The sequence below is a fragment of the Cannabis sativa genome, chromosome 7 (assembly GCF_029168945.1).
Source record: "Cannabis sativa cultivar Pink pepper isolate KNU-18-1 chromosome 7, ASM2916894v1, whole genome shotgun sequence".
NCBI lineage: Eukaryota > Viridiplantae > Streptophyta > Magnoliopsida > Rosales > Cannabaceae > Cannabis > Cannabis sativa.
The window spans coordinates 4,472,752-4,484,539 of NC_083607.1; the positions used below are offsets into that span (position 1 = coordinate 4,472,752).

Sequence of the window (11,788 nt, forward strand, 5' to 3'; positions counted from 1 at the left end):
ACTAATTTATGTATTTTTCTTAACATTTTGTAAGATAGTTTAAACTTTTACATATAAAGTTTAATTATTGTCTTTTTTTTAAAAAAAAAAAATTTGGTAGAGTTCAATGTATATTCAAAGTTCATTAATTATATGTGTTCTTTTCTTTTTTCTTTTTCTTCTTTTTTTTTTTTTAAAAAAAAAAAACTATTTACAATGGATGTAATGATATTTTTAAATTAATATTTTGTAATTTTAATTTTTTTTAATTAATAATTAATGAAATATTTATTCATTTTTCTTGCAGTAATTTATACATATAGTTTAAATTTAAAGATATAAAAATGAAATTAAGTTGTCGTAATTTTTATTTTAATCTTAATTTTTTATGAAGATTCGTTTTAATTTTACGTATAATTTGGAGTATTTTGCGTAATTTGATATTCTTGGTTTTATTTAAAAATATTTGTTCGGTTCTATTATTTTAACAAATGTTAAGTATACTATTTTTATTTTTTTCTTAGACTATGTAAAAATATATATTGTTTTATAGGCAAATACATTATCATCAGTACTATTTTATAGTGAAGTATTGAGATAAATCATTTCTTTATTTATATATAAATATATATATATATATATATGCATATAAAACTTAAAAAGAGCAAAACATCCAACACTAAATCAAATTTTTTTTTTTTTTTGACAAAGTGATTAAAATCACTCATGAATTTATGACGCCCACGTCCGCCACCGGCGCTGGAACCTCCTCGAACCAGGATAGCTCATCGTCTAACCGCAGAGCATGCTTTGCCAACCATGGGCCGCTAAAATTTTAGAGCGAGCCCCATGAGACAAAACTGCCCCCGGAAATTTAGACAATAAAGCTATAACATCTTCAAGCAACGCTCCTAACTCAATAAAATACTGAAGTTGCACCTGAAAAAAAACATCATAAAACAGCATAAAACTTTAATTAGAAAACTATTCAAATTGAAGAGAATCAACCAACCACCAAGACTAATCAACTAGAGCTCCCTATAAAATACTAGAACTAGCCAAAGGGATTACCCTTTGGCTAGTAACAACTAAATTATAGAATTCTACTTCATAACACTAAATCAAATTTGTATAGTAGTATATTTAATTTTGTCGCTTAATAATTCGTTAACTCATTAGTTTAATAATTAAATCTATATAAAGATAATATAAACTCTATCATATTAAAATGTGTATATAGCTAAATGTATATATGTATAATTATTTTTAAAAAATATTTATTTATTTTTTATTTTTTTTGAACAAGAAGAAGATCTTTATTCAAACAGACAAAACAAACAAGCAAACAACACCAGCTGCAGACCGAAATCTGCCATTAAAACCAGCTGGAAATTACATTAAAAATGTGATTATCTAGCTTCCCTTTTCCCCCATAATAATATTTATTTAATTATTATAAGAATTAAGTAATATGTCTTCTTTCAAAATAATTATTTTTTAAAGAAAAACTAAAAAATGCCTCACGTGCATAGCACGAGTACTCTCACTAGTATAGTAAAAATTATGTTAAATTTGACATAAAATATAGTATAGAATATTATGAATTAAATTTTACACCACAATAAATATTAATAACTTTTTACCCCTAATGTATTAAAGTACAATTATAAAATTTAAATCAAATATTATATTAACTTATTTTTTAAGCTAAATTTAACACTGATTTTATACCAAAAAATTACATATGAGAAAAAATATTATTTTCTTCACTCTATCCCATTCCAATTCATTATTTAATAATATACCTTCATTATAAATTTCATTGGGTGAAATTAAATTTGTACTTAATTAATACAAACATTACTATCGGAGATCAATTCCAATAATTACACCAATTTAGTATAGAATTTACACTTATTTACACTTAATTTGGTGTAAAATCTATACCAATTTAGTGTAAAAATTTTTATATTTTGGCAACAACTCTAATAATTCATATCAAATATTTTATTAAATAAATATATTTACTTAATAAATCTCGCATTTTATATAACTTACATTAATAATCTAAAATAACTCATTTATGATATAATTATATATCATAACTATTAGTAAAAATTTAAAATTTTAAAATAACTCAGTAAAATAAAATATTTATTAAATCAATTAAGCGTTACACATTTTTTTCAAAAAAAAAAAAAAAAAACTTAAATAAAATCACACTTAATGTTTATTAAATTGTTATTTTACTTAATATTATTTTTATTTATGTTGTTCTTTTTAGTTCCATAATTTAGAGCACTCACAACAACTTCTCCAAAATAAAGAAGCTTAAGATATTTAAAGAACCATACTAAAAACACACTACATCATATGCTCTAAACTCTTTCATTTTAAAGTTTCTTTAAAATTTACTATTCACGTTCTACATTATAGTATACTATTCATTGCTCTAAATACAAATTTTATTATTTGTTTTGGGTTTTAATAATTATTTTGTATGAGAATATATGTGTATATATATATTAATATTATATATTTGATAAATAAAATATATATATATAAAAAAAAAAGTTGTGTTTTAGTGATGTATTTTAAAAGATAGGATAGAGAAGCTGTTGAGAGTGCTCTTATGGGGCGTTTGGAATAAAATGTTCAAAATAATTTGATTATAAGAAATATTATGAAGGAGAATATAATTATAGAGAAATGTGTAAACTCTGTTTGGTTGTGTAGGGTAATATGTAATCATATTCCCGTTAATTGAATTACACTATTTAATTGAGTACAGAAATCTTATATAGTATTATAAAAAATAAAAATAAAAATAATTTTTTTATTATATCTGTTTAATGTTAATTATATATAAAAATAAAATAATTATTCATTAAAAAAATATATTTATTATTTAGTAAATATTAAATTTTATTGTATTTTTTCTTAATTAAAATGAACTTTTTTTATATATTTTGTCACTATGTTATTTATTTTTGTTCGCTATGTCATTTATGTACACCATCCACATAAAATTTGTGTATAACGTATATATATTATTGCTAATAACATAAAAATAACTCAGTTAAAAATAAAAAATTGATCTCACAGACTAAATATATATCGTAATATATTTTTTGTAATAATCAAAATATTGATGGTATTTAAATTTATTTATTAATTTAAAAATAGTATTCAAATTAATAATGGAAAGAAATAATGCAATCCCACTTTTTTTTAAAAAAAAAATTTATCAACATTATTAAGGGAATAACATTGTAAGGTTAAACCCTCAAAACAAACAGGTAATATTTTACAATGCTATTCTCTTACTAGTGTTAATTCATTCCAAGTAGCTCTTAGTGTTATGCTGTTTTATTATTTCATATTAGTATTTTTATTATTGTTATTTTGTATTTTCTAATATGTTGAGTATTTCAAATTAATTATTATTTTTGTAATAAATTTTTATTTCAACACTAGAAAGTAAGATTATTTTTAAAAATAAAGACTAGAATGAAAAAGAAAAATCTTATACTAAGTGTAAACTCAAAATCTAATATAATTAATGGTGTAAAATTTGAAACACACCAATTTCATATGCTATTGGAGTAAAATGGTATGAATGTTCCACGGTGCACATTGATGAAGTCTTGGTCTTTGTTCTATTGTGTGTGTGGTGGTCCTCACTCTTAGGAAAAATCTATGAAGTAATAAAAAGTGTATGGCTTATTATTTTTACACGTGAGTCATCATGAATGGACTCACCTATCTCTATCAAATGCATCCCACTTTTTCTCTTTCCTCTTAGAAAACACATGAAAATAGCCTCATTCATAATACAACCATGAAAATGAAAAATGAACCCAAAAATGATATATATTTGAGAATACGCCAACGGGAAAACAAAATAATAATCTACTTGATTGAACATATTAAGAGACAGAGAAAAATACAAGGAATGTACTCTTATGGAATGCACAATAATAAACCATTGCAAAAAGAACACAGATAATTTGAAAACTTTGATCACTAAGAAATCTTCAAACTTTTTAAAGCTAAAATCACTCAAGCTTAATTAAGGGAAAATCTTATTTTTTTAATGTTGTTCTTCTTTTCTTCGTTTACTGAGGATTAGGCGGGCGGCTGTTGGCTGCAGAGACCCGGGAGCCCCATTCGAGTAGTTCTTTGCTAGTATCATCCTTGTGAAGAATCACCTCAATGAAGCACAATGACTCCTTTTGGGGACCATTTGCTGTCTCAATTGCTTGAATTAGTTCCTCTTCACAGAATACCTGAAATGAGATATGGTATTAGTTAATAGATTGTTCTCAAATCAGCAGCATTGCATTGCTTCTTTCAAGAGATTTTCAAGCAATGTTTACCTTGGCAGTCCAGCATTTGCCTTCTCCGTTATGGATGGCATCGACCAAGGCAGTGTAGTTCCAGTTCTTGATCACATTGTAAGGCCCGTCGTGGATCTCAACTTCGATTGTGTATCCTCCGTTGTTTATCAGGAAAATGATTGTCCTCTGCCCACATCGGATCATGGTTGAAATATCTTGAGCAGTCACCTGTAAGGCATACAACAACAACAACATAAACATTTGAACAGAGGTTAAAAGATTTCACATGGCTAAGTAGTTGAGTAAGTAGATTTATACCTGGAAACTTCCATCACCAATGCAAGCAATCACTCTCTTTTCAGGTACAGCCTGAGCATAACCAAGAGTAGCTCCAACTGACCAACCAATGGATCCATACTGCATTTGGAATTCATACCTGCAAAACCATCTTCAGATTATTACCTTTAAATCATAAATTTTAATATAATGGAATCGAAAAAAGCAAATCTAAATCATTTTTTCAGATTTATTTACCCGCAGCCCCTTGGCAGCTTCAGCTTCTGGCAATTAAACCAAGAATCCCCAGTCTCAGCAATGACAGCAGTTTCACTTGAAAGCATCTTCTGAATATGTTGAAACATAACATTAACTCTCAAAGGTTCTTTAGGCTGACACTTGAGAGGCAACCCATCAGGGACAAAGATCCTACTGTAGTTTTCATAAGCAGTAGGATTATGCTTGACCCTCTTTGCGAGTGCTCTGAGGAAATCCGTCATCAGAATACATCCAAAAGCAGGACCATTAGCTATTGTCACCCGATCAGGCTGCACAATTATCGCCTTCTCCTTCTTCAGAAGAAGGGAATACCCAACAGAACTGTAGTCATTGAAAATAGGCCCTACAAAGATATAAGCATCAGCAGACTCAACAATTTCAGCACAGAAGGCAGTGCTGACTGCCCCCCAATAAGTCCCTATGAAATGTGGATGGTGTTCGGGGACAAGCCCTTTGGCCGATGGCATCACAGCAAGGGCGTAACCACATGCATCAGCGAGCTCAACAAAGGCGTCTGAAGCGTGGGCAACTCGGAGTTTAGGCCCACCAACCATGACTGGCTTCACAGCCTTGTTTAAGAACTCTGCTGCAGCCTCAACTGCAGCATCTAATCCCATTTTATTACTCAATCTACATAAAGATTAAATCATATCAGAACTAACATTACATTAATTAAAGATTATCAACATGAACATAAAGATTATCAATCTTATTATACCTTGGAGAAAGGGAAAATGGAACAGGTTCCCTACTAAAAGTAGGATGAGGAATACCAGGCAAATTACAGCTTATACTAATGTAAACAGGTTTGCTTTCCTTCAAAGATGTTGAAATGGCCGTATCAATCAATTCATGTGCATCTTCCAAATTATTCACCACAGCCTAAAAAAACAATCATTGATTAAATCTTAATCAACACAGATATTAATACAAAAAACCCATTTAATAACAATTAATATCAAACAGCTTCAAATCAAAAACCCATAATTATAGAAATGGAAACGAACCTGAAAACAAGTAACAGTCTGAAAACACCTAAGCTCCTGAGAAAAATCAGGTAAGCCAATAGTATGATGAAGGATTCGATTAGTTCCATAATCGTTAGAGTTAGGACCTCCAACGATACAGATCAGAGGCAAATTCTCACTATAAGCACCGGCAATGGCGTTAAGAACGCTGAGTCCTCCAACAGTGAAAGTGACAACACAAGCGCCAACGCCACGGCACCTGGCGTAGCCATCAGCAGCGTATCCGGCATTGAGCTCGTTACAGCAGCCAACGTTGTTAAGCCCCGGCTCAGCTATGAGATGATCGAGAAGAGTGAGGTTAAAGTCACCGGGAACGGTGAAGACATCGGTGACCCCAATTTGAACGAGTCGACGAGCCAGGTGACGACCGAGAGTGGCATCGACGGAGTTGAAGACGGTGGTGGAAGGAAGATGGTTTTGGAGAGAAGAAACGGTGCCGTTTGGAGGACAACCCACGTCGCCAGTGGGTGGTTTACAGGTGTCGAGAGCTCCAATTTTGGTGTCCATTGGAAGAAGTTGGTGGTGGAAAATGATTGGGTTTGGAGAAATGGTTATGGTGGTGAGAAGGGTTTTATAGGTGGAAAAAGAGTGAGCTTTTGTTTCTGTGATTATTCTATGGGCGGTTTCTTGAGAGAGGGGCTTTCACAACAAGCCTTGGGCGTCTATGGATTCTCATTTATTTTTTATTTTTTATTTTTTATAAAATCTCATACTAATTATTATTACTGATTTTTTTTTTTTTGAGAAATTAATTATTAGTGATAATGGTTAATTTTTGAACATCGTTATTGGATATCAAATTATCAATGGTACTCGGTGTTTTTTAAAAGATGACACTTACAATTAGTTAGCGATATATTAATTTTGAGATTTTTTTTTTAGTTTTTTTTTTTTGTATTTTTACGAAAATCTACACAGCAATTAATAAAACAATTTAAATTGTAATTGTAACAACCTACATTGAAACCACTAGATAAAAGAACCAAAACTATAAATTAAAAAAAAAAAATATTAAAAAATGACATATAAAATAATATTTCCCTTAATTTTTTGGGGATGGATTTGTTTTTGGAATAATATTCAAGAAGAGAATAAAAAAAAAATCCAACTTTTCTTTGTTCGTTTTTTTTTTTTTTTTCCTAAATCTCAAAATAATTATTAGTGATTGTTATGGTTATTATTTCGAGATTTGTTTTTGGAATTATTATTATTATTAAGAAGAGAAAAATTAATAATCCAACCTAAATCTCATCATACTAATTGTAAGTAACTTTTTCATTTTATTTTTTAGAATTATTTTTTAATAATAATTTTAGTTGATTTTTACAATTATTTAGGCCATGTTTGAAATTGAAATTTAATTATTATGGTATTATATTCTATTTTAACAAAAGTATGGTTGGATATCGAGCCTTACAAATTCTTATTTTTTGACAAATAAATTAGTAACTACATAAAAAAAAAAATAACAATATAATAATAATTTTTTTTGAAAGCAACAATATATAATAAATAATTGTTTAAAAATAATATATTTTGTAATTATAAAATATAAGTATACCTAATTATTTATGAGATTATAAGTATTGAAAAATACAATTGATGCCTATTAATTATTTTTAATTGCATTACTACTATGTAATTACATTGTTAAATAAAGACATCAAATTTAATAATTATTCTCAATAATATTTAATTTCAATTACTATATAACTAAGAGTTTTTTTTTTTTTTTTTAACGAACACTTATATTCACTCGAATTTTTATGATTACATAATTTAAGTTTCACAAACGTATTTATTTAAAAAAAAAAACCTCAAACATATAATATATTAAAATAGATTTTCATCATATTAAATTAAAGACCACCGTTTTCTTTCCTAAACATGTCACGTGCGCAAATGAGACAATAATTTTATGAAATGTCAGTGTCTCACTCATTATGTCTATAGATTTTATAAGGTTAATCAATTATAATTATTTTACGAAAAATATATATATATATTTAAAGTCATTAATTTAAAAATGATTTGTGTTGCTAATTATTATATAAAAAATTGAAAATGGCGTGAAGAGTTAATGGCGGAGGACCACACGGATCAAAATACAAAGCCTATAAAATAACTATTCAAAGGACTAAAATAGAATGTTCAAAGTTCGTGTTCAATTTTGCATACGTTGGATAATATTAGGACAATTTCCTTAACTTATAAAACGGCATAAGGGATAATATTATTTGGTAGGAAAAGGTATGTGGAGTTTATTTGTCCACTAAATTTTGACATATACCATATTTGAATTTAACAATCTTAATAGTTTAGCGGTATTTTTAACGACCTTAAAAGTTCAGGAGGCATGATTTAGTACATGTGAAAGCTCAGAGAGCAAAAATCCTAATTAGTCTTTTTTTAATATATGTCATTATTTTTATTTTATGTCCATTAAATATTATTTTTTTATTTATTTTATTTATATATAATTATTTGTTAAAAACAATATCATTCCCTTAAAAAAAAAATTATCATTCACTTCTCTCTTCTTCTTCTCCTCTTTTTTTTTCTCTAAAAGTTCTTAAAAGTTACTTATAAAAAAACCAAAACTAAGAACTTTGATTTTTTTTTTTAAAGAAAAATAGAGGTTGAGACTCAAAAATTCTTTAATGGCGAAGTTAAAAAAAAATGCAAAAAATTTTTTTTGTACTTATCTCTTCTCTCAGATCATATCCACCAAAAATTCAAATATTTTTGACAAATAATTATAAAAATAAATAAAAAATAAATAAAATTAAATATGGACATAAAATGAAGCAATGACACTATTAAAAAAATGACTCTATAAAAAATCATTTTCAATACCTTTATTGAAGCATTATCCTATTTTGTATTATGTTTTGTAAAAAGTATTGATAGGACTAATTTATATTAAATTACAATTTAGATTTAATATTTTTTAAAATATTATAAAATAGACGTTGAACTTAATTTTCGTCAAATTAAAACTTAATAATTATTTGTTTTAAGGTGTTAAGACGAAATTAGTTACATCTTTTGCTTCTATTAGTGTTAGAAATTGAATTCAAGTTAGTTATATTAATAATATTAATTGAAAAAAATTTAACTCAAAGTCTATTTTATACTATTTCGAAAAATATAAAAGTTAAATTGTCATTTAACAAAATAGAGAGATCAATTAATAATTTTTGTAAAGCTTAAGTTCCAAAATTATATTTATCTTATATAAATTTTAATAATAAAGTCAGATAGATTATAGGGCCAGACACCTGCAGTAAAATTGTGGAAAAAAATTGAGCTGAGTGTTTGGTAAATTATAAATTTTAAAATACTTTGAGTTGTTAAGATTTATTATAATGATAATAATTATGTTATAATCAAGTTTATTATAATCACAAATATATAAAAATTTATTTTATACAATATTTTATTTTTATATATTTTAAAATTTTTTTCAAATATAAATTTATATGCATTTGATAAAAATAATTTATAGTATTTTTATATTATATTTTATCAAAAAAAAAATAGAAACTCAAGTATATAAGAAAAATTCTAGTTATTTGTTGATATTAAAATAAAATATAAATTATTTTTTTTAAAAAAAAAAATAAGAGATTTAATAATTATTTATTTTATTATAATTAATTTATTTTTAAATATTTTTATTTTTTTTAATATATAATAAATAAGTAAATATGGTTTTAGTACAAATAAATTTATTATAGTATAGGGCACGGTTTAAAACTGTCACCTACACCTTGTTATAGGCGACGGTTATAGAAACTGACGGAAATACTTTAAACGAATGTTTTAAAACGTCGAGAAAAATCATTTTTGTAGTAGTGAAATAAAGTACTATTCGAAGAACTATATCCATTTATAGCTTATGAAAAGTAGAAGAAAATCAAACCGCCTACACTGCACAAATTTTCCACATCGCATCATACCGTATAAAAAATACAGTTTGAAATTCTTTGTAGTGCATGATTTGTATTTCTACCAAAAGCGCGTGGTACGGTATAATTGTGTTTTTGAATTTAATAATTACGGTTCAAACCACACATCACTATATATTACAAAGTTACTAACTTTTACAATGTGAATTTTATTATTATTTTTTATATAAAGACAAATATATGTGTATATTATAATTTTTTTTAGAGAATTTAATATAATGACTTGATGATTAGTATATATGTTATAATGTTAAAATTTTAATAAGATTTTTTTTGAGATTTTTACAAAAATATTGGATTTTGGGTAAAAGTTTACAATTTTACTGTCACAAGAATTTTTTATTACAAAAATACTGTTTTTTTTATATAAAACAATCGTAAAACAACAAAAAAGAACAATTAAAATAACAGTGGAACAACTAAAAAATAATCGTGGAACAACCGTAAGAACTTAACACAGTACACAATACACAGTATAAAACTTACATAGTATTTTTTAAAAAAAATTCCATCCACATTAAAAAAGTAAAAGAGTTAGAAATTTCAGTATGTGGTGTAAAAATTATATATATTTTTTTGTATTGTTAAAATTTTATTAGATTGATTTTTAAATTTTCATTATAATGTTTGATAGTGTAAACCGCTCAAACCATACTGCATCACACTGTATTTTCGTAATGTGGCTTTTGCTATTTTAAGATCTCGCCGTGTGATTATGGTTTAAAAAATGGGTTAATTTCACAAATGCACAAAAACAATAAAAAAAAACAACAAAAATACGGTTTCACGGAATTTTAAATATTTTTACGATTTTTTTGATTTTATTTACATAAAATACGATCTTTTTATGTTGAAATTTTGTTCATTTGTTGTTAATTTTTTGTTATATGTATGTTATTTTTTGTTGTTTTTTTGTTATTATTTTCATGTTACTTTTATGTTGTTTTCTTGTTGATTTTATGTTGTTTTCATGTTATTTTTTGGAAAACCGTAAAAATGTAAAAAAAATATTCTTTGAACGTAAAAATGTAAATATTTTACAAAAAATGGTACCTTATGTAATTATTCCTTAAAAAATTACAAAAACATATATGTAGTTTATTTTGAAGAAAAAAAAAAGATTACAACTCGCACTATTCGCACCGCGAATATCCCTAATGAAAAGTATTTAATTCTTCACTTAATAGTTTCAACTTGATTAAAACATAGTTGAAAAATGATAATGATGTAAGAATTAACATTTTTTATTTTGGTAATTGACTAAATTTTGTACTTAATTAGTGTGATTAAATTTATTAAAAAAAATTGTGTATATTTTGTTTTGTATTTGTGGGGTATATATTACACTTATAAAACTTTTAGTATGAGGATTAGATACTAAATAAGAAATATGAATAAGAATGTCGAACCTATCCATATTTGGCAAATTAAATTTTAATGACCTTGAAGTTTGTATTTCTAAATGGATCTCACTTTTTAAATTTACCCTCAAATTTTTGTTATAAAGGATTTTTGTTGATAAAAATTTGCTAATCTTTTATGATAATTTTAATTTTGAACTCATGTGATGATTTATTATATAGAAGTTTTGTTAGGAAAAAAAAATAATAAAGAAGAAGAAGAATTTAGATAGTAATTTAATGACTTTCAAAAAAGAAAATATAATTCACGTGAAAAAAAATATATATATATATATATATATATTTAGATATATGTGGCTAAAAAATGGAAATGTGGATTGTGGAGAGATGTATATTTTGGTGGTGATTAAGAAAATAAGGTATTTAATTATTAGAATAATAATTATGGGGTTAATTACATTGTTAACAAATGAAAATTGAATTTCTTCACTTGCAGCATCATTGAGTTCGTTTTAAGGTGATCAATCCTCGTTTTGATATTAAACCACGATCCA

At 25.8% G+C, this 11,788-nt stretch overlaps 1 protein-coding gene across 1 annotated transcript; it reads right to left on the reverse strand.

Moving 5' to 3' along the window:
* Positions 1-3,834: 3,834 nt before the first annotated feature.
* LOC115697036 (pyruvate decarboxylase 2) lies at positions 3,835-6,573 on the reverse strand. Its single transcript, XM_030623932.2, has 6 exons — positions 5,882-6,573; positions 5,593-5,756; positions 4,854-5,504; positions 4,638-4,755; positions 4,359-4,547; positions 3,835-4,268 (listed from the first exon to the last, which is right to left on the reverse strand). The coding sequence occupies exons 1-6, from the start codon at positions 6,407-6,409 to the stop codon at positions 4,098-4,100; spliced, it is 1,821 nt and encodes a 606-aa protein (XP_030479792.1). The 5' UTR covers positions 6,410-6,573; the 3' UTR covers positions 3,835-4,097.
* Between the last annotated feature and the right edge of the window lie 5,215 nt (positions 6,574-11,788).